This window comes from Anolis carolinensis, chromosome 3 (assembly GCF_035594765.1).
Source record: "Anolis carolinensis isolate JA03-04 chromosome 3, rAnoCar3.1.pri, whole genome shotgun sequence".
In the NCBI taxonomy this organism is placed as follows: Eukaryota; Metazoa; Chordata; class Lepidosauria; order Squamata; family Dactyloidae; genus Anolis; species Anolis carolinensis.
In genome coordinates this window covers 105,243,685-105,268,237 of record NC_085843.1, presented here as the reverse complement: position 1 = coordinate 105,268,237, position 24,553 = coordinate 105,243,685, and the positions used below count along the sequence as shown (strand labels likewise).

The 24,553-nt window shown below is 41.0% G+C and overlaps 1 protein-coding gene across 1 annotated transcript in view; it reads right to left on the bottom strand.

Annotated features, from left to right (window-relative positions):
* Nucleotides 1-7,164: 7,164 nt before the first annotated feature.
* Nucleotides 7,165-24,553, bottom strand: part of nlgn4x (neuroligin 4 X-linked) — a 307,442-nt gene continuing 290,053 nt past the window's right edge. Inside the window, exon 8 of the mRNA XM_062974323.1 lies at nucleotides 7,165-7,416. Within this exon, the coding sequence (XP_062830393.1) occupies nucleotides 7,383-7,416 (34 nt within the window). The 3' untranslated portion in view covers nucleotides 7,165-7,382. The remainder of the gene's footprint in view (nucleotides 7,417-24,553) is intronic.

The window sequence follows — 24,553 nt, the reverse complement described above, 5'->3', positions numbered from 1 at the left end:
CTTTGGTGCATTTTGACCATCCTCCTTGCTTTATCAGTTATAGCATTTAAACGAAAGAGCTCACTTCACCCTCTCCCTGTTTTCCAGATATACTTTGCATCCTGCTGCTTTTCCCTTTGATTTTTAAATCACGTTATCATCTTTTTACAGCATTTTCTTTATAATGCTGCTTCAGTTATGTTACTGTTGTCCTAAAGCAACCTCCCTACCCAGCACAGCAATCTTGCATAAACCTAATCACTATAAATCAGTGAGCGTAGTCCACAAATATAACATCAGTTTCCTTCTTTCTACCAAGCTACTGCTCAATTTCATTCCCTTTCTCTTTTCCCATGTTGTTTAAGCACTGTGTGTGAGAACATACACTTGGGCCCATCCAGATAGGCCCAAAATGTGGGACCTGCACCGGGTTTACCTGAGCCATCCAAATGACACCTCAGGTAAAACCAAATTAATCCGATTAATAAAACACTTATAAATCTCTGGACTTTAATGTAAGGTCGAGGTGTAGGTCCTGTGGGGATTGACTCCCAGGATTTCTTTCATGATACCCACAGTGATTCCCAGGTCTTCAGGCTCCTGAAGCCTGAGGGAGTGGGATGGTACCCTCTCCCTCCATCCCAGCCCCCCATTTCCACAAAAAACTTACATAAGGAGCCTACTTGCATACTCAGGCCCCTCTGTGGAAAGTTTCTTACCCTCACCCTTAGTTTCCTGCCAAAGCCTCATAATAGCACATCATTCTTGGTGTCCGACCTTCTCCTGCTTTGACTAAAAAAAAACTTTTTGTGGTTGTGTTCTCACATTCTGAATAGGCTCTCTGCCTTATCTTTCTTCTGCTTGGTTACTAACCATGGTTTGAGATTTTATAACTAAAGAAATTATTACTATGACAGATATTTTACATATATACCCAATAGAATTACATTTTTGTTTTGTTGAAGTGTGCATGAGAGTTTTCCGTGTAATATCCCAACTGTGGAAATTCTTCCCAAGGGAAATCAGATTGGCTTCTGAATTATTAGCTGGCAGTGACGACTGCTATTTTGGTTGGCCTTTGGGCTTTAAAATAAAAAGTGTCCATCCCAACTGATTTTTAAACTGTCTGATTTTAAAGCTATTTTTAAAAAGAAGTATGGTGTGTCTTAATTAGTGTTGACTTATATACATAAATATTTTAAAGTATTTTTACCCATTGTGCATTGCCTAGGGGACCTTGATGGATTGAGAGGCAATCAATAAAAATCTTACATAAAATAATGAATAATGTGCAGTCAGTCCTCTATATCTATGGGCTCTGTATCCATGGATTCAACCAACTACTACTCAAAACTACTAAGGAAAAAAAAATCCAAAAAGCATACCGTAATTTTCCTATTTTATAGAATGAACAGCATTTTACTATGTCATTTATCAATATAAATGATAAATCAATATTATCAATATATTGTCATTTGTCAATATAATGGGACCTGAGCATCCATGGATTTTGGTGTCCAAAAGTACTTCTATGGATACTCATTATCACTAATACCATTAAAAGAAAACAAAAGGATAGCTGGAGTGACCTACTTCTTGCTGTTTTTTACACCAGATATTTTTGTATTCAAGCAGTTTTTGACAAAGTTATTAATACCCTCAGTTTACCAGCTGTATGTTATATTTCCTTTAAAGGTGTGATATTGCTTAATTGCATGTTCAATTGTTTTGAGTTGTGTGTGTCCTGTTTAAGTCTTTGTATTTTAAAATGTTTTTGTTTGTATTCATATTGCTGTAAACCCTTGAGTCTCATTTGGGGAGTAAGACAGGATATTGATCTAATAAAAATAGTAAATAAATGACCCTTATCTCCCATGAGAATTTAGGGCAAAATTGTTACCGATTTCTTTCTATAGCTATGTGTGGTTTTTCTTTTTAAAAGAAAACCATGAAGCAAAGGGGAAAAGTGATCTCACTTCCAAAAGTGACAAGCCCAGAGCAAGAATCACATATCATCATATGAAAGTTTTTCTCTAAAGTTTCAAGATCTATAGAATTTCAAAATCCACCTGTCTCTTTGCTCCTTTTAACTGGGAAAAAATCATCAGCTGGGGATACAGTTTGGATATACATTCCTTAGAGAGGGCACTGTATATGTGAACTTGGCAGCTCGTTTCATGACTGTAGCTTAGAAGAAGTGAAACAAAAATGCCAGCACCTCAGCCTAATTATCAATAGGAGGAGAGGATGAAGGAGTAACAGCAAGGAGTAACTTTTCTAGGGCACTGAGAAAATCAATGTGTTAGAACTAGAGTGCCATTTTTGTTTAATTTTTGCCTTTGAAAGACTACCTCTATGTCACAGTACTGGAGCTCTAACATTTGAATCAGCACACTTCATGTCAGCACACTTCTGATAAAAGACTTCAACTGCTGCTGCTTCCAAGCAAAGGGGAAGTTAGTTCTACTCCACTCTGCTGTCTTTTCCTGTAGTATTTTTGACAGTGTTATACCACTCTGCTTGATAGAGGCAGACTGTGTGCGCTGAGGCCGTACTTTTTTGTGTAGTCTTTTTGGGTGCTTTACTGGAATACTTTCCATTGCAACTAAAATCCCTACATTTTACCTGAAGAAAAACACACATGCCCACCTGGAATTCAACTTAAATGACATTAGAGCAATGATGGGCAACCTTTTGTGCTTGGTGTGTCAAAATTCACCAAAAAACCTAGCATGACTTGGGTGGTGTGTCACTTTGAGAAAAGAACCATAATTTCACAATATGTATAGTTTAAATAACAAAAATATATAATTGTAATATAAGTATTAAATAAATCAAAAACTATTTACTACCATTATTTTCATGTACAACAATCTATGGTACCTCTTGCAGTTTCCATGCTGATTTCTCTTTATTCTAGTTTCAATGTAGTCATGAATAATGAATAATATAATAATAATATAGTAATAATATAATATACTACAATAATTAAAGAATTATATATATATATATGTATGTATGTATGTATGTATGTATGTAATGTGCATAATTTCCATGGAGTAAACAACAAAACCACTGGACCAAATCACACCAAATTTGGGCACAAAAGACATAGTCATCCAATCAATCTGCATGCAGCAGCGTGTCAGCAAAAATGGCTAGGCGTGTCAGTGCTGACATGCGTGTCATAGGTTGGCCATCACTGCATTGGGGACACCTTATAGATGAAAAGGACAGAACTGGTCAATGTACCTTAGTTTCCTTTCATTATAGTAGGTCATTTGGTGGGTCATTCTACGGCTGTTTTCTTTATAGGAAAAAACCATCCCTCTGTTGCTTGACAAGAAAGTAAACTTCATATAGTAGGCCAGCTTTAAATTGTTAAGTGTCTCTGTACTTTTCCAAGGAAGGTCAGTTTCTTTTGCTTTTTCTTGCTTTGAAGGAGAGAGGTGAATACTTCCTAAAGGCTCAGAGTTATGCTTTCCTATGAAGAAGTGCACAGATAGGTTCCAAGCACTGAGAATATATTCTGTGTATCTCCAAAAGGAAAAACAAGACCACTTTAGTCGATCTGCTTGATTATTTCCCCTATTTCTCAATGAGAAAAGTTGAAAAATTGGACTTCCTTTTGCCATTGTCTGCCTTTCTTGCATATCCAAATGTTGCTATATTATATTTTTGAATGAAATCATGATATATCTAGTGCAGTGCAGTCTACACTTCATTGGCATCAGCAGGCAACAATAGGCAAGAGGCAAGCAAAATATTTTAGCAGACATACACAATATAGATATCACAGGCCTTGAAAATTATTGCAATACTCAACCTCCATCACAGGTGGGCAAGGTCTGGTAGTAGTTCCTTGACATTGACTTGAGTGGAAATTCTTATTGAATGTCTGCATGCATAAATATGTAGGTACATAGACGTTCTCTGGTAGCTGAATCCAGTAAGTGAGCAGTAAGGTTGGTGCTGAAGAATTGTATAATTGCAGAGTTACACCAGGGTAGCACTACCACACACTTTTGATGTGACAAGTTGGCTAATATTAAAAGCAGATTTTGAACAGAAGCAAATGCCAGAAATTTTCAATCAGAGACATAAAAGGTTCCTATCACTTCTTGAATTCCAGCCCACACCCCTGGCCTTCTACAAAGCACAGATTGAGAAAGATCCTATTTAGTGCATCACCAGGATTGATGTTTCCCAGTGTGGTAACTCATGGTGTCAACCTCATGGACTTCTCCTAGACCAGATCAGATCACAATATTGTAGCTAAAACACCAGAAAATCTCACAAAATCAGCTACTGTTAAAAAACAGCAGGAAAGAAAACAAACGGTGTGCTTCTCGCATGTGCAAAAGAAACCAATGATTCAAAATACTAATTTGTCAATGACAGCTCTGATATGCATTAGAAGGTTCAAAATGCAAACTATAAGCATATTTTTAGCCTTGTAGGTAAATTAAATACATTATATCTAAACTGGGAACACAAAAAGATGTATTTAGTTATATCCAACTATAGTAATTATATTTTAATAGAAATAAATTTCTGCTGAATCACTGTATAAAAAATGTGTAGAAAGTAGGGCTGTGCACAAATCCATTTTTCAAAATGGACTCCAGCTGTTTCGGTTATTTTGGCTAGTCGTAACGGCACGAGCATCTCTGCCATTTTTTTCAGCCACAACAGAACGTGGCTGCCAAAAATTGTTGCTTTCCATTTCTTTTGGCTACACATGGAGTGTGGAGGGGCAGTTGCCCACCTGCATGGGTTTCTCTGTGAAGCTGTGAGATTGCTGCCTGTGTGAGCCAATCAGAAAAAGAAAGCCACTCATGTACTCCATGTTCTATCTCAATGCCTTTGCTGCTCTGTTTCACTTCCTTTTGGACTCAATTGTAATCTTTTCCTTTCATTTATTTTTCTTAGTTTCACATTTTTCATTCCTTCTTTTTTACTATTTCACTAGGGAAGTGAGAGTGGACATGCATTTGGGAGGGCTGTGAAAGGGCATTTAGGGGTGTTTGTTTCAATATTGGGGTGGTTTACTGAAGGGAGGGGATAGCCTGGCTCCCAAGAGTCCCCACGGGGAGAATATAATCTCTCCATGGTCTAGTTGAAGGATATTAGAGGAAAGGACCATAGAAAAAGTAGTTTCTTAAGTCTGGTGCCCTAACCCAGGTCTAGTGAAAGGATATTAGAGGAAAGGACTGCAGAAAAAGTAGTTTATTAAGGCTGATGACCTAACCCAGGTCTAGTTAAAGGATATTACAGGAAAGGACTCCAGAAAAAGTGGTTTCTTAAGTCTGATGCCCTAGCCTAGGTTTAGTTAAAGAATATTAGAAGAAAGGATCCTGGAAAAAGTAGTTTCTTAAGTCTAATGCCCTAACCCAGTTCTAGTTAAAGGATATTAGAGGAAAGGACCCTTTGACATTCTCTCGTGGCTTCTCTCTGCTTGTGTTCCTTTTCTCACACAAGAAGCCCGAGCCTATCCCATATATGTGTGTGTGTGTGTGTGTTGTGTGTGTGTGGCCAAGATGCGGGTGCAGCTGGGTCAAGTGGCCAGGCTCTCAGGGGAGCAAAAGCCAGAGGGAGAGATACTACTGAATCTCAATCAGATCCTCTCACAGGTTACTTTTTGGGTTTTTTTTTCTAGAAGACTTAAGTATTTCCTAAGAATCAGGGGATGACCCAAATATTCTGAAACGGGCAGTGGTAAATATGCCTTCCAAGTGTAGCCATTTTCATCCTGATAGACCTAAAAATAATGGAAAGGGGAGCCTTGAAATTTCCCCCATTGCCGCCAATAGGCCAGGTTTCCTGGAGATCAGATCTTTTGGCTACCAGATTGAAAAATGGCATTTTGCCCTTGCAAATTCAAGAAGCTACAAAAATAATTTACAAAAGCCAACCAAAGTCCAACAGAGTTGTGTTGGTTGGATTATATAATAGACAGTTATTTGGCGTCACCTCCTCTTATGGTGTTACCTGTTGCAGTTCACACACACATTCACTAGTGATGCCACTGATCCTATTCCAATTCAAAGGCTTAAAAATTATATCTGTAAATAAGTGTGTCACTATTCCTTAGTTTCTGCATGATCATTTAGCTGAGGTATTTGCAAAGAAATGAAGCTGTCAGATATTGGGATTGGAGAGTGAAGGTCTCCTCTTGATGTTTCTCAATCATGATGAAAAAAAAGGAGGCAAAAGATAGACATATTACTTCTGATGCCTGAAACTTTCAGAACTGGTATTTTTTATAACATTTATCAATCACCCTTCACTGTAAACACACATTCCAAACAAATTAAATTATGAAAGGGACTGATATCATATCAGTTAATAAAAATAATTCAATAATTTTATGTGAAAATAAATACATTTTTAAAAACAACAAAATATACACTGTTTGCCAATAAGAGCATTTTACAATGGTGGTGCCATCATTTAAAAGGCTATTGAGCATATTGATGCTACAGTAGAGTACCGGTTAACTGAGTTCCGGTTAACCAACACTCTATATTATTCGAGGCGCCGCTGGGGGCGCTCCTCCCTCTCCATCTCCTTCTCTCGAGTTCCTTCCTGGGGCAGCCCAGGGAAGGGAGCAAAGGGAACTCGAGAGAAGGAGAGGGAGAGGGAGGAGGAAGTGCCCAGTGAGAGTTGCTAGGCAGCAGCACTTGTGGGGTGCTTCCCAAGGGGCAAGTGCTCACTGAGGGATGGGGCTTGTCCCTCAGCAAGCCCTCGCCCCTTGGGAAGCACCCTGCGAGTGTTGCAAGGCAGCAGTGATCGCGGGGTACTTCCCTAAACCGGATTGCCAGGAGGGATAATAGGGCCTCCTTATTATCCGAGTAGTTCCGGTTATCCAAGATTGGGCCCACCCCTTTATCTCGGATGACTGGAATTTTACTGTATCTGTATTTCTTCTGGAAAAATCTGGGGAACACTAAAGGCAAACTGCTGAAGATGTTTTGCACATTTATCTGTATTTGGAAGACATCTTAATCCCCAACCTCTTTGGATATTGGAAATGTTCACCAAAAATCTGATTAGACATGGGAATGAATTGGGAATTTGTTTAATAACTTCTAATGTGAGCCTAATGTCTCATTTATGTTAACATTCTGGCAGTTATATTTTGGAAAAAACCCCTTCAGCAAAACCAGACCACTCACAAAGGAATCTTGGAAATAGCCTTTATTTGCCTGTCTCTACAGTCAGCAAAAGTCACTCATGGTGTGCATATGCAAAAATTCTCATTTCTTCTTCCCTTAACTGTTACTCCTTCCCCCTGAGCTCTTGTACAAATCAGTCCAAAACAATTTCCACCATTCCTCTCCCAAGATTTCTTATCAGTCCAGTAACTGTGAGAAGCTCTCCAGATGTCCAGGTGCCATTTCTCACTCCTTCTTGGTGCCTCTCTCCTGCCTTGACCTGTAATGGAGGAATTATAGTGATTTCTCGCAACAACAGAATTCTGGTCATGAGAATTAATTATAATACCCTAACAGATGTGACAAAAAAAGGAGGTCTTGGTTTACCCAACTTACAATTATACTTTGAAGCTTGCGCACTACAATGGACCATAGACTGGGCAACCTTAGAAAATGAAAGCATATTAACATTAGAGGGAATGGATTTACGACGAGGCTGGCATGCTTACATTGGCTATGAAAAAAGGAAAATTGAAAAAAACTTTGGTAACCACTTTATCAGATCAGCTTTAATAAAGATATGGGAAAAATATAAACCACGATTCTATAATAATAAGATCCCAATGTGGATTTCACCCCTAGAGGCAGAACAAAGAAATATCTTAGGGTGGACAATTTGGCCAAAATATAAGGATATTTTGATAAAAAAGAAAGAAGGTTACATGTTAAAATCACAGGAAGAAATAAAAAAGAAATTCCCAGGTACCTCATGGTTCCAATATGCCCAACTTAATGAACAATATAATAAGGACAAAAGAACTGGTTTTGGTGAGATAGACAACCGATGGGATAAAATAATGATAAGTAAGAAGAAAACGATATCTAAGATTTATGGCCTACTTTTGGAATGGGCAACCGAAACAAATGAGATTAAAAATTGTATGATAAAATGGGCACAAAATATTGGACGACCGATTAAATTAGTAGAATGGGAAGAGATTTGGAATAAAAAATTAAGATATACATATGCTACAGACTTGAAAGAGAATTGGTTAAAAATGTTTCACCGCTGGTATATGACCCCCCAAAAATTAGGATTAATGTATAAAAACTATGATAAGAAATGTTGGAAATGCAAATCACAGGAAGGATCGTTCTATCATTTATGGTGGTTATGTAAAAAATCAAAAAGCTACTGGAAAATGATCCACCAAGAAACCCAACTAATTTTACAATTGAAATTCCCATTAAAACCAGAATATTACCTATTAGGTATTGTAGATAGCGAATTCAAACTTGATAAAAATGATGATATTTTATTTACTTATTGCGCTACAGCTGCTAGAATGGCTTTGGCGAAGACATGGAAATTAGAGGAATCTCCGAAAAAAGCAGCTTGGATCCACAAGTTAGAAGAAATCAAAAATATGGATAAACTTACATTTCTTTTGAAAGAATCGAGAGGAAAACCTGTTAGAAGGACAGACTGGGCCAAACTGGAAGATTATATTAAAAAATGATTAATTTTATATTTGATGACTATGTATAAACTGGAAATTGATAGCTTTAAATACAGTGTTAAATATTAACTTTTCCCTCATGGTTCTATATTTGTTAATCCCTATCCCTATTCCTGACTCCTCCCCCCCCCCCTTTTTCTTTTTCCTTTTTTTTTATTTTTTTTTTTATTTTTGTTTTTATTGATTGATTGTTAACCCTCACCCCCTTATGCCCGGATTGTTTGGTTGTATATATATATATATATATATATATATATATATATATACGTGTGTGTGTATATATATACATATTTGCTTTTGTTCTTTCTTTTTGCACATATCCCCGTTTTTAATAGTGCACTGTATTTGAAAATCATAAATAAAATTTTTTAAAAAAAAAAAAAAAAAGAATTCTGGTCATGACACAAGATGTAGTTTACAGAGAGTTGTAAAAATCAGTATCATGTAAAGTTTACTTTGTGATTTGCTAGGGCCTTGGTTCCACTACATTCATTGCATTTTTGTAGATATAACAGAGCACCCAGTGGCGCAGGAGGTTAAACAACTGAGCTACTGAACTTGATGACAGAAAGGTAGGTGGTTTGAATCTGGGGAGTGGGGTGAGCTCCCACCATTAGTTCCAGCTTCTGCCGACCTTGCAGTTTGAAAACATGCAAATATGAGTAGATCAATAGGTACAGCTTCTGGGGGAAGTAGTCAGGCTGGCTACATGATCTTGGAGGCATCTATGGACAACACCAGCTCTTCAGCTTAGAAATGGAGATGAGCAGCACCCCCCCCCCCGAGTCGGACATGACCAGACTTAATGTCTAGGGGAAACCTTTACCTTTAATAGAATATATCTTTCAGTGTTATTGTGTATTGAAATAACAAACAGATTGCATGATGAAAATACAGATAAATTTGTACATTTATCTATGCTATTATGTATATGTGTTAGTCATAACCAGACTTCATTCAACTGAGGTGTTTTCAAACTGCAAGCCACCTTCAGTCCAGGTTGAAGAAGAAAGGTAGGGACTAAATAAATCAGGAAATAAATAAATACAGCAAGTGTCAGGAAATTCATATCTCTTCCTAGACAATTTACTGTCAGTCTAGAATCTGCCTATTGCCCATTTAAAAAAGCTTCAAAGATTTATGCAGATTGTACTTTTGATGGCTTTAATCATAAAATTTTGCACAGGTGGATGACAAGGCTCTGAAACATAGAATTTACTCCTTAATTACATACCTTTGATCTTCCTTCATTCATAACCACATTAACAAGTTCTAGGCAATTCATAATATAAAAATGAATTATGGTGTTTCCCTAGGCCCCTTGATCCCGCCCCTTTGGCAGGTTTTATTCATATTTCCAATTCCTATTTCATGTAATTAAAAAACAAGTTCTATCATAAATGTTTTTAAACTCTTTTTGATTTATATTTTAAGAATACATTACACGAATTAATGGTTTCAAGTGAACCAAGAACACTCCAATGGTGTTTTACTTTCAAGCAGAGAATGTGTCTAGGCATATCAATCCCATAGTGGCAATGAGTAGCCTACTAAAAGCCTGAGTTGCTAAATACAGCAAGTTGATCCAATTATATTAGAAAATGTTAAAAGCAAATCTTTAAGCAAGTAGAGAGATGCTAATATTATTCACCTTCATGATGAGCAAAATGCTATTACATTACAATATATGCAAGTAGCTCAGAATTCATTACTGTAACATTTGGTCTGAGTGCAATTTTCTTATATATAATAGACTGTGTCACTGCTATGGATATCATCTTGGTAATTGTGATGCTGAATACCTTTGTGGGGTGTGAAATGAAAATCTCTCATAGTGGCTGTCGGTGGCTTCCATGTCCAAGGGGCAAAACAATACACTCTGATTTTGAGACCTTGCAAAATTTTCACACTATCTTCCCGATTGGGTTTTCTGAGTGTTAACCAACTATTATTTTGGTCAATACAATAATGGCAAGTATTATTTCTATTCCTAGTGATCCTTCCTCCCAAAAAAGCTTCCATACATTGGATGGAGACCTTAAAATTCTCACAGACACAAGAGTTCCTTTCTTATCTCACTGGACAACTGCTTTATTTTACTGCTTTATCTTTACATCAAAATGTATCTTGCAGATGTCAATGTCAACCAGGCATTTTTGTTGGTTTCTATTATTTATATAAATTTGTCCCATGTGCTCTAATGGACATAGTGTTCATCTGGAATTTAGAAAACTGTGCTTAACATCCTCATTGAAGCATGAAATCCATTGGAATATATATATATATATATATATATATATATATATATATATATATAATATAATGGAATTTGGGCCTAGAAGTAAGCAACAAAACTAAACATCCCAGAACCACGAAACTTGGCAACTGAACCCAATGGCTTTGCCGCTAGGTTCCTACCACAAAACACAACATCTAGAACCGAACTGGGACCCACAAACCCCCAAAACAGGCAAAAACGATCTGCACTTGCGCCGAACAGGAACCAGTGCATGCTCAGCACACCCCACACACCACACCCTCAATGGTCGCTCATGCACTCACTTTCTCCCGCCACTGCAGCCATTTTCACCACGAAGACAGAGGGCGGCGAAAGCGGCGGCTTCCTCTACGGGGCATACCGTTGCCTCTGCATCCTTGGGCCTTGGAAGTCTGAGGGAAGCCCAGACCGCCTGGGAAGAGAACAAGCAAACCCCGGCAGGCCACTGCACCTGCTCACTCCCTGTGGAAACAAGAGCTCACCCAGGGCAGACTGAGAAGCATAGTTCCGCCTCCACCAGGTGCCACGGAAAGAAAGGCAGAGGGGGACTACAGTGCCCACAAAGCAGTGGGCGCAATGGGGGGCATGGCCTTGCCCGGGCACCTTGCATTGACAAAGGCAGGGAGGCAGAGCCCAAGGCGACGCCGAGGAGATAAAGAGAGATAAGAGAGGGAGCAGGCCACAACATCCCAAGGAAGACAGATTGCATCAGGTAGGGGCCAGCTTGGGCCCTCCCTCCCTCCAGCTGTGTTTTGGACTCCAACTCACATCATTCCTCACAGTTTCAAGCCCCTTCCTTTTCCCCCTCAGCTCTGTCCTGTGTTGTTATATACGTGTAAATAATGTATAATAATAATAATAATAATAATAATAATAATAATAATAATAATAATAACAAAAACAACATCTCTAATACCCCAGGCCCTTGGGAAGACCCTGATGTTCAGAGATGGACCCCAGACACTTGGACCTCATGTGCATGTCTCCTGTTATGTACATATAAATAATAATAATAATAATAATAATAATAATAATAATAATAATAATAATAATACCTCTAATATCCTAGGCCTTTCGGAAAAGCCTAATGTTAACACACATCAGTCCTCAGGTAGCCAGAAGAAGAGGGAGACAAAAGTCCTTCGGCTGCCCCAGGAAGATGTGAAGGAGGAGGCAAAGGGGCAGAGAGACCCCATGGCAGAGATAGCCATGCACCTCGGAACAGCTGCTAGGAGCCTTCCAGCTCCTCAAAGATGACCAAGGAATGTGCAAGATGAATTTTTTTTCTGTTAAACCTTCCTTCTGAGCCTCCCTCCCTTGAAGCACCTTCCTGCGGCCTCACTATCAAAGGTGTCTCAAATGGCGCCTCTCAAGTTTACCCTTCCCCGCTACACCCCCTGCAGCGGCTCCTCCATGCTCCTACAGACAGACTTTGAGGCTGCAAGGCTATTCACTGCTATTCAACTAAAGCCATAGCAACACGTGGCCAGGCACAGCTAGTATCTTATATGCTTCTTTCAATGTCTTTTCTTTGAAATTGCAATTAAAATGTATTTAAAAAAACAAACAAACCCTGTAACAGTCCTGTAACATTGAAACCTTATACTCACTCAACTGGGTGTAAATTTCATTCAATTCAGTGGTGCTTACTTCTTAGTATGATCAACTAGGTAGAGCTTCAAAACCTAGTTTTTCACACCATTGTTTGATATATGTGGTCTCCTCATGCCAAAATGATTATTCACTGAAAGAGATCCATATCTAATACAATTCCACCATATGTAGCAGTATGGTTTGAATTTTTCTTATGATCAGCATGGCTACCACAAAACAATAACAACGGCTAACATCAAAGTATACCAACCCTTTGTGTATAACAGCTTAACTCAAACATATATAACTATTAATTTTCCTTCTTATTTCTAGAGACAAAAAGAAGCAGCATGTCGTTTTAGAAGTGAACACATACATCATTTACTCTAGTAGTTATTGCCACAATTACAAGTATGGAGTATGTTCTGCCAGTAATAATCCTGAGGACAAAAATGTGTCACTTTTGATTGTTATTGTTGTTTAATATCTAGTGCTACTCTTGCCTCAACACTGAATTCACTAAGTAAAAGAAGCATCCAGCAAGGACTAGCAAAGATCAAATGCACAAGAGAACTGGACCACCATAAAATAAGGGACTAGGGTTCAGTAGGCTACATACCAGAGGAATACATTGGGCATTGTGGGTTAAATACAACAAAGAACACAAAGGACAGTCAGCACTGAAGGGGCCAAAGATTACAGCTAATAAGGTTTGCCCGTTGGCAGGATAGAGAAAGTCAGGTAGATCAATGCTTGTCACTGCTGCCCTTGGGGGAGAGAAGATACAGAGAAAACCTAGACATGAAGGACATGAAAGCTACACAGAGGAATAGTCACTTAAAACTGTGTCATGCCAAGAGACCAGACACAGCCATAAAGAAATGCAGTAGACATTGAAAAATACACTCAGGGACCACAGGAGATCAGAAGGATTATCTGAAGCTATGCAACAAAGGAATGCTTTGCAGCATCTCATATTCTATTGGTCTAGATATGAGTTTCTACTCCTTTGGCTGCTGTAAATAGAAAAGAAATACTGAATGCTTGAGGGGTGATTGGAGAAGAATCAATAGGTGTCTGGGATGCTACAGCAGTAGAAACAAAACAGTAACAATCAGGTGGCCTCTGAGTACATTAAAATTCTAAATTGGATAATCCCATTTTGGAAAGTATATGGCCACAGTTTTATATTGCAGCCTATGTTGTGATTTTTTTTCCATTTTTTGGTATGCAGCAGAAGTACTACTATGAATGTTGAAGATGTGTACCAGGGCTCAGGCAAAAGTGTCCTTATATCCACCAGGTTGCATCAATGTACATTGGAAGTCCCTAGCCATTGTCCTGATGTGTATCAGATTCTACTAATGTACTTTAACAGGTTTTTTTTACCAGTGTCTGATATGCACAAAAAGCACCACATGCACATTGAGAGCACGTGATGTGCATCAGAACCCAATGCGCATTCAGTCAGGTGGGTATACAATTGCCATTGTATTGGTTCTCCTGCATAGTACAATGGCATAGCAGCCCTTGCAAAGCTGCTCGATACTATTTCCTGCATATGTAGGTCCTCTTGCATATACATAAGTCCTCTTGCATATACATAAGTGATCTAGTGAATCCTCCAGAATTCTTTATCAGAATGGATGTTATAAAAGTAGAATATGGGAAGATAGGGTGGGTGGGTTTAGTTGTCTATTCTGTCTAGTTGTTAAAAAAACTGTTAGGCTGAAATCTAAGGATAGAGACAGCAAGTTTGAAGAATCAGTTTTAGATGTGTTAGGTTTTACATAAAAATACGTAGAATCAATTCCCTTATTTCTAGACCATGGACTGGTACAGTGTGGCTCATTTAGTGGTCCCTGAAATTCTTCCATAGTTTTCCAAAGCCTCTGACCCTCCATTTAAAAGAAGTGTAATTTCAATGAAATTTTTGCCCCCAAACCAAGCAACAACCACTCAGTTCAACTAAGCAATCTAGATCTCATACTACCCAAAACAATACATTTTACTCTGCAGCCCCTCTCAAAATTGTGACAAGACATGATATGATGAAGAATTGGAGAAAAAACAGGCAGGACAGGGAGGAGGTCTGCGGGTGTGTGTGTGTGTGTGTGTGTGTGTGTGTGTTGAATGGGACCCATGCAGTTGCCCACCACGTGACTACTGTCTGCAGTATAAACATTTTACCAAAATTAAAACTTATTTTTTCACTTTAAAAAGTTACTTTTGGAGATACAACTTTCAGAATCTTCTACCTAGCAAGATTATGCTCTCTGTGGTTTGCTGGGAGTCATAGACAACAACCATTGGAGCCAAAGAAATAGTGATCATTCTTTGCTCATCTACATCTCTTTTCAATTGACAGTTTCTTTATCCTCTTCCCCTTTCACCTTCATATTACTAGTTTACAAGGTTCTATTGAATTTAATGTAATTGAGTTCGGCTCCATCACAATGAGCCAAGCAAAATTTAGGAAGCACATTCTATCATATTTGATAGTATAATAGAGCATGTTTGTGATGACTCATGGGCCTTGTAGTCCTGTTCCTAGTACTATTGTGGCAGACAAAGAGGAAAACATGGGATTTTCGCCGGTTCAACAAGAGCCGGAGTCTCTTCACCTGCAGGATGTTGACGTTTGCCCTCAAGAATTCAGCCAAACAGACCTTGGGCAGAACTCCCCCCCGTTTTCCCGGAGGGACAATTCTACCAAAGATAGGGGAGTCAGGGAGGCCAATCGCAGAAGCCTGAGAATCGCTGCCAAACAAATGGCTGATTAGTTCTGCTTCCCTTGGGAAATTCTAAGGAGTCATGCATCTGGACAGAGTTGGGTTTCGCTTCTCGTTCTCTAGGGAAAGTTCTGTTGGCGGGAAAACGAGACCCAATATAGGTGTTTGTCGCAAGGGATACTTTGCGGAGTCAATTGATCAGCTTGAGGAGAGAGATCGTGTGTGGACTTCGTAATCCCAGTTCCTTGCTTCCCGGATTAAGTTTCAAGCCTTACCTTGTCTCACGTTTTTACCACGGACTATGTTTCATGCTTCATGTTCGTCTTGCCTCCAGTCAAGGATCTAGTCGAGAATCAAGTTTATTCCAGCCTTGTTGTCAAGCTTCATTGGACTTTAAAGACTCTGTTATTTCCCCACACTATTGCTTGGCAAAGGGTGTATTTCGGTCAAGTGGATTAAAACTTTGAACTCTAATATCTTATATTGGACAATACATTTCTGGACTATATTTGACCTTATCTGAAAGGTCTGCTTCTGAACTCTATTCTCCACTTGTTTTTATTGATTTTATATATTTCTTTAATAAAGATATTAGATAGATTCTGGCCTCTGTGTAAGGTTATTGGTGCTCTGCAGCCTGGGTCCTGACAGCTTGACTCCGCCACCTTAAGCACCAATTAACCTAAGGCCAGAATGTCTACAGGTGTCACGACCCAGGCTGCAGAGCACCAATAACCATACACAGAGGCCAGAATCTAACTAATATCTTTATTTAAGGAAATATATAGGTTAATAAAAGCAAGTGTAGGAAATAGTTCAGGAGTAGACCTTTCAGGGAAGGTCAAAATTAGTCCAAAGAAACAATGTCCAATATGAAATATTAAGGTCCAAAGTTGTAATCCAAAAACCGAAACACTCACTTCGCCAAGCGAAGTGAGGGGAGATGACAAGGTCCTTTAGTCCATGAAACTTGAGCAAGGCTAGGAAATAACTTGATACTTGGAACACAAGACTTGAACAAGGCAACAAGAAACGAGGAGCAAAACCAAGATCCGTGGAATTTACTTGGCAAGGTCCGGAAAGCAAGGCTAGATCCGTGGAAGTAAACAAGGCTGGGAACGAAGGCTTGGAAACAGGAACGAGGCTTGGAAACAGGAACGAGGCTTGGAAACGGAGTAGCTGTCCACACACGCTACTCCAGTAGCTGACGAATTGACTCCGCAAGATTCCAAAAGGGGCAAGGAACCTAAATAGGGCCTCGTTTCCCACCAGAGAACACTTCTCTGGGGAAACCAGAAACGAAAGTCAATCTCTGTGTCCAGATGTATGACTCCCTAAAATTTCTCATGGAAACAGGCTTAATCATCAGAATGCTTTGCTGCGATTCTCAGGCTTCGGCGATTAGCCTGCTGAACTCCTTTTTGTTGTAGATAATAATTACGGCGAGAAAATGGGGGAGATTTTGACTCAGGGCTTGTTTGGCAGATTTCTGGAATACAAACCTCCTGCAGGTGCAAGGGCTCTAATTCAGGCTGGGAAAGTTCCCTTTCTGGCTGAAATGGTGGAAAACCCAAGTTTTCCTCTTCATCTGTCACAACAGCACTAGGAACGGGACTACATGGCCCATGAGTCATCACAACAGGAACCGGAGCGGAGGCTCAACCAGCCAGTTACACCATTTCCCAAGATGAATTCAATAGAATCCGAAATACACTCCGTACGCAGGAGGGAGAAATACGGGGCTTGAAGGAACGCGGAGCCCGTCTCCCTGCCCTAGCGCTACCAACCAAGTTTTCTGGAGAAGCCTCCAAGGTTCATGTTTTCCGTCACCAGTGCCAGGCGTACTTAGAAGCCCGTCAAGCCGAGTTTTCCCAAGAAGATGTCAAAGTGGCGTGGATCTACAGTCTCCTAGATGGGCCAGAGGCCACTTGGGCGACGGCGCTATATGATGCGGGTTCCACACATCTAATTACCGTGCAAAATTTCTTGGACCACCTTAGAAAGACCTGGGGGATCGAGGACGACGAGGAGGCAGCCGGCCATAAACTCCAGCATCTCTTCCAAGGGGACAGGCCGTTGTCCCGGTACATAGCCGAGTTCCGGGTGCTAGCTCAGAGCACCGGCTGGAACGATATAGCCCTTAGAGGACAGTTTCGCGAGGGCCTCAACATCGAGATGCAGGAAGAAATCTCTAAGGTGGATCCCCCAGGGACTCTTGAGAGACTCAGCAACCAGTGTTTACGAGCCGAAGTCCTGCTTGCCAACAAAAAACAGTGGCTCCGAGGCCAGAGTGGAAGAGCCGGAGTGAAACCTCCCGCTTCTGCCAGTGTTCAACCACGTCCAGTATGGAGATCCCCACCGCCAGCCCCAAACCCCATGGGAAGTGAGGAGGAGCCAATGCAGTTGGGCAATGTGCACCCCCGACTAGATGTTGCCGAAAAGGCCCGCCGCCAACGTTTGAATCTGTGTTGGTACTGCGGGAATGGGGGCCACTTCGCCAGAGAATGTCCAGTCAAAAGGAAGCCCGCCGCCCACCTGGCGGCGGCGTCCTCCGCGGAGCCGGAGGCGGCCGAGGTGGCTGGAGCAAAGCCGGCGGGGGAAGCCAGCGACCGGGCGTAGAGAGGCTCGCCAACCCGGTCAAAAACCCCACTCAAAAGCCGCAAACCGGGGTCCTATTCCTCCTGGTGGTCACGCTGTGGTCAGCGAAAAAAGGACCCGTCATGATCCATGCCATGATAGACTCAGGGCCAACAAACAATTTCATCGATAGAGAGTATGCCGACTCTCTGGGATTACTATATCATGATTTCAAGAATGCCCGGGTGGTGCAGGCCATAGATGGCCGACCCCTAAAGACAGGTCCAGTAAGCCAATGGACTGAACCCACCAGAATGTGGATAAGAGAACACATGGAAGAAATTTCTTTCTTCGTTACCGAGGTTCCCCACTTCCCTGTGATTTTGGGAATTCTATGGCTGACGCTCCACGACCCGAACATCTCCTGGTCCAACAGAGAATTGCCGTTCGCCTCAAGATATTGCCAAAACCATTGTCTAGTAGCCAAGCTCTGCCAAGCCACAGACGCAGAGCCCATCATCACCTTGCCCAAGAAATATTTGGACTTTTGGGATGTTTTCAATGAAAAGGAAGCCGAGAAACTACCCCCACATAGACCCTACGACTGTGCCATTGACCTGGTGGAGGGGTCCCCAATTCTGCGAGGACACCTCTACTCCCTGACTGAACCAGAGCAAGAAGCTCTCAGGGAGTTCATAGAGTCAAACCTCCGCAAGGGGTTCATCAGACCCTCTCAATCCCCAGCAGCTTCCCCAGTGATGTTTGTGAAAAAGAAGTCAGGGGACCTACGCTTGGTTGTGGGCTATAGAGCATTGAACAATATCACGAAGCGGAATCGCTACCCTCTGCCTTTGATCTCGGACCTATTAGACCGGCTCCGAGGGGCCAAGGTTTACACCAAGCTGGATCTCCGCGGGGCTTACAATCTAGTTCGCATTAGAGAAGGGGACGAATGGAAAACCGCCTTCCAGACCAAATTCAGATTATTTGAGTCCCTAGTCATGAATTACGGATTATCCGGAGCTCCCGCAACGTTCCAGCATTTTGTCAACGATATCTTCCAGGATTATCTAGATCGGTTCTTGATCATATATTTGGACGATTCTTTGGTATATTCTAGATCACAATCGGAACACGAGCAACACGTCAGAATGGTGCTACAACGATTGCGGGATCATGGACTATATGCCAAGTTAGAGAAATGCGCCTTTGATCTACAAGAGGTAGACTTCCTGGGATACCGCGTCTCGCCACAAGGGCTCTCCATGGACCCGGCAAAGGTTTCAGCAGTATTGGAATGGCGGGCGCCAACCAACAAGAAGGAAGTACAGCGCTTCTTGGGGTTTGCAAACTACTACCGCAAATTCATCCCAGACTTCGCTCGCTGGTCTGACCCAATCACCAGCTGCATCCGAGGGAAACAGCCTTTCCGCTGGACGGAGCAAGCAGAGAAAGGGTTCCACCAGCTAAAGCAGTTATTCACGACCCAGCCAATTCTACAGCACCCTGATCCTAAAACCCCTTTTGTTGTGCCCTTTTTGTTAGTGCCGGAACCACTTTCCACTCAAGAAATTAGAGCCAGTCAACAGGCAGATGCCTGGGCTCAAGAACAGATTCGCCAAGGACTACGTTTCCCTTTCTCACTTAAGGACGGGCTACTATGCTACAGGAATCATGTTTACATCCCTCCAGGTCCAGGCAGAGAAAAAGCACTTCATTTGTGTCATGACAGCAAACAAGCAGGGCATTTTGGGCTATTTAAAACCATGCACTTGATCCTGCGAGATTTCTGGTGGCCCAAGATCCGCAAGGATGTGGAGAAATATGTCAATACCTGTCCTGTATGCCAACGTTCCAAGACACGAAGGGAGAAGCCGTCAGAGCTACTGCATCCCCTTCCCACTCCTTCTCGTCCATGGGAGATAATTTCCGCGGATTTTATCACTGACTTACCACCCTCCCTTGGATTCACCACGATTCTAGTAGTGGTGGACCTTTTTACCAAGTTGGCCCATTTCATTCCCTGCGATGGCCTTCCCATGGCCAAAGAGACTGCAGATTTATTCCTTCAACATGTTTTCCGACTACATGGGTTGCCCAAGAGTTTAGTCACTGACCGTGGATCTCAAATCACCTCTCGTTTCTGGAAAGCACTACAAAAACTATTGGGCATAGACTCTCAATACGGATGGGCAAACTGAGCGCACCAATGCCACTTTGGAACAATACCTTCGTTGTTATGTAAACTATCAACAGGACAATTGGGCTTCCCTATTACCTCTGTCAGAATTTGCTTACAACAATGGTGTCCAGGCTTCAACTAAAGAAACCCCGTTCTTTGCAAACTACGGTTTCCATCCACGTTTCTTTCCTTCTGTCATTGAAACCTCAGAAGTCCCCGCAGCGGAGGATTGGCTGCAGGAACTCACAGCGGTACAACAACTCTTGCACCAGCAACTGGATCAAGCCAAGGAGGACTATAAACGCCACGCTGACGGTCATCGCCAGCCGGGCCCCGAGATCAAGGTAGGAGATCGGGTTCTGTTGTCCACTCGCTTTTTGCCCTCCCACCGTCCCTGCCGGAAGTTAGATGCCCGTTTCATTGGTCCCTACCCAGTGGTGGCGCAACTTAACCCCGTGACTTTCAAACTCCAACTTCTGCGCTCCATGCGCATTCATCCGGTGTTCCATCGTTCCCTGCTCCTTCCGGCGGATGGTGTACGCCCTGATGCGAGCCGGCCGGCCCCTGCCCCTGTTCTAGTGGACGGAGAGGAGGAGTTCGAGGTTCAGGACATTTTGGATTCTCGCTTCCATCGCCGCCGCCTTCAGTATCTCATTGACTGGGTGGGTTTTGGCCCCGAAGAACGCTCCTGGGAAGATGCTTCCACAGTCCATGCCCCCGACTTAGTCCGCCGCTTCCATCAGGCCTACCCTACCAAGCCGCGGCCCCGCGACTCGAGGAGAGGGGCCCTGTTTGAGGGGGGCCTTGAGGGCGGGGATAGTGTGATGACTCATGGGCCTTGTAGTCCTGTTCCTAGTACTATTGTGGCAGACGAAGAGGAAAACATGGGATTTTCGCCGGTTCAGCAAGAGCCAGAGTCTCTTCACCTGCAGGATGTTGACGTTTGCCCTCAAGAATTCAGCCAAACAGGCCTTGGGCAGAACTCCCCCCGTTTTCCCGGAGAGACAATTATACCAAAGATAGGGGAGTCAGGGAGGCTAATTGAAGAAGCCTGAGAATCGCTGCCAAACAAATGGCTGATTAGGTCTGCTTCCCTTGGGAAATTCTAAGGAGTCATGCATCTGGACAGAGTTGGGTTTCGCTTCTCGTTCTCTAGGGAAAGAGTTCTGTTGGCAGGAAAACGAGACCCAATATAGGTGTTTGTTGCAAGGGATATTTTGCGGAGTCAATTGATCAGCTTGAGGAGAGAGATCGTGTGTGGACTTCGTAATCCCAGTTCCTTGCTTCCCGGATTAAGTTTCAAGCCTTGCCTGGTCTCACGTTTTTACCACGGACTATGTTTCATGCTTCATGTTCGTCTTGCCTCCAGTCAAGGATCTAGTCGAGAATCAAGTTTATTCCAGCCTTGTTATCAAGCTTCATTGGACTTTAAAGACTCTGTTATTTCCCCACACTATTGTTTGGCAAAGTGTGTGTTTCGGTCAAGTGGATTAAAACTTTGAACTCTAATATTTTATATTGGACAATACATTTCTGGACTATATTTGACCTTATCTGAAAGGTCTGCTTCTGAACTCTATTCTTCACTTGTTTTTATTGATTTTATATATTTCTTTAATAAAGATATTAGATAGATTCTGGCCTCTGTGTAAGGTTATTGGTGCTCTGCAGCCTGGGTCCTGACAATGTTTCAGTAAAAATAGGTGAATAGATGCGTCACAGGAAAAGATTTGTTACCAACAATAGTTAAAAAACAAAGAGTCCAGAACATTCTAACAAATACAGTATGTTTTTTTTAAAACCCTGCAAAAATCCATGGGTATCCAGGAGGAGAGGTGGGAACAAATGAGGAGGATGAGGTGGCCATGTGAAAATCAGGAAAACCTTTCACATGGTCATATGATATTGATGAAGGAGGAACAGAACTACAGTGTTCCCTCACTTATCGCAGGGGTTACCTCCTGCAATGAGTGAAAATCCGCGAAGTAGGGGTACTATATTTATTTTAATAAATATAGCATCCCTCCCTCCCTCTCTCCCTCTTTTAATGTACTGTACTGTATTCCTTCTTGTTCGCTGAGGTGATGAGGCACAGGTGGGGCCTACTGGCACCGCCTACAGGTGTCTGAGGAGGACAGCACAAGCCAGGCCACGCGCCTCAGCCTGGGCCTTTTTGTGCCCGTGAGGGAGGGCGGGCCATATGAAAAAACCTGCAAAACAGCGAATCCGCAATAAACAAACTGCAAAGTAGTAGTTGTATACTATCCAGCAAAGAGAATGTCATTGCATACACTGGTAAGCCTGAGAGTTTAAGAGCTGTATAATTTGAAACTCAGATGCTTTTTAAAAAACACATTGGAAGATAATTGGTGAAAACATTATAAGAACCTATTTTTTCCAGTAAGTGAAAACAAAAATTAAAAGCATAATTTCAGTTCAGTCAAAAGCAATGTATTTCCAAGTGGAAAGATTATGATTGATTAAATCTGAGACATAAATGGAATTCATTTTCTTGGAGCTTTTCTCCAAGGAGATTTTACATGATAACAACCATTCTCTGACTCATTCATAGCAGTCCCAGTGTGTACATGTATGTGTATACCAGATAATGTGCATTACATTAAAACAAATACCTCTTCATCTAAATGAGCCAGAACATCAATGTCCTTCACAACATTACTCAATTTATGCATTTCCAAACACTTTTCATTATAAATTTCATATAATTTTTTCAGAGGGGAAAGCACTTTGCTTGCTGCAATGCTGTGTGGTATAAGAGCAGAATTTAGACTTCAATGTACATTTTTGTCTCTCAAGAGCTCTCAGACTGTTGTTATTGGATCCAAAAATTATCACTTTTCTTTCTGAAGACTGTACTTCATGTTTAGAGGATTGATGACACAGATACTTGTGAATTTTCTTCTAACAAACCAAAAGAGCTACCCATTTGGAGACAGATTATATAAACATAGAGTAATAACATAAAAGAGAAGAATACTAAAGGGCGCTTATGTCTCCTTAAACCACCATAAGCAAGATGAAGGAGACAGACTTTGTAGTATTACCTAACAGCCTCATAAAAGGGTTACATTCAATTCTTAGCCTCAACTAGTTTAGATCTATTAACATCAATTGTTGAATAGTAAGTCAAAACACTTTTGTCAGATTTGTTAAACTTCCATGAACATTACTCAGTCATTATTTTATAGCTGTTAGTGTCAAGTATGTTTTATAATAGTTACCAACTGCAGTATATTACATATGTTTTCTTGGAAAGCAATGTTATTAAATGTGAAAAACTGAAATGTCAAGAATATTTGAGAATGGCTCTGGAGTGGTGGTAACTTCTTTTATATTGATATTTGCTGAGTCCAAATGCAAAGTGACATGCTCATCTGTTACCAAACCCAATAATTATAAGGACAGAACTGAATGTTCTTTTGCTACGTGTTCCCATAGATCTGCAGAGAAGATACATTTAAATGAATGGGGCTTGTCAGTGTCAAGTAACTTAAATTTCATATATTTCAATGGGTCTACTTTAGCTAGAACTAACATTGGATTTAGTCTGCAATATTGGGTGATACAGTATCATATGTCTAGTGAAATACTCACTTATATAAAGAAATGTTACAACAGATTACCTGGATAACTACTGATGTAATTTCTAATTTCAATGATGTCACATCTCAGATACTTAAAAAGTCACTGTTAATAGCTTTATCCATGATGTACCTATTCACAACATTTCTGCATATTAGAAAGGTTAGAAGAGTTACATTTGGACTACAGCCATCTGGAAATTTTGGGAGCTGTAATGTAAATTTTTTCTAGGAGTTTCCAAACCTTGCTATATGACAATCCAAGCATTCAACAGACATGTTATAATGAGGATAAATACCCTAAAGACAGCAGATCTCAGCTGACCTTGGAAGCTGGGCAGATTACTACATTTATGGGGTACTGCCAAGGTGTTGCAGGCTATATTTTGGAGGAATAAGCAAGCAAAAATCACATCTGAGGATTCCTTGCTGAAGAAAACCTATGACATCCATAAAGTCACTATATGTCAACATGTGACTTGCAGATGCATATATATAAACATATGCCAATTTTTCATAAAAAATCTGAAGACTCTGAAAAGGAGAGTTTTATTATACATGTGAAAGCTCAAGTGGAGAGTTCTGTGTGGGTCAGGAGCTCTTCTTTTCATACAGTAACAGTTCATATTAAGAGCATAACAGTGGAAGAGGAGAGCCTAATGACAGGGAAGATTTTTTAAAAATCTGTGAGTCAGGCTCTAAAACCTTTTCTTATTTCAATTACTGGATTTTTTTTAAATTGCAGGCTCAAGAACACCATATAGTTGTGATACAAATTCTGCCACATGACTAAATATGTAGCATTTTGCTCCTTAAGTTGAAGGACTTGGTAGGCCATTCACAAAAGCCAATGAATATTATTTCAGTGTTGGCAATGATATAGGGGTCTTCACCACAGAGGTTTATGACAGCAGACTAGTTTGGGATTGAAGA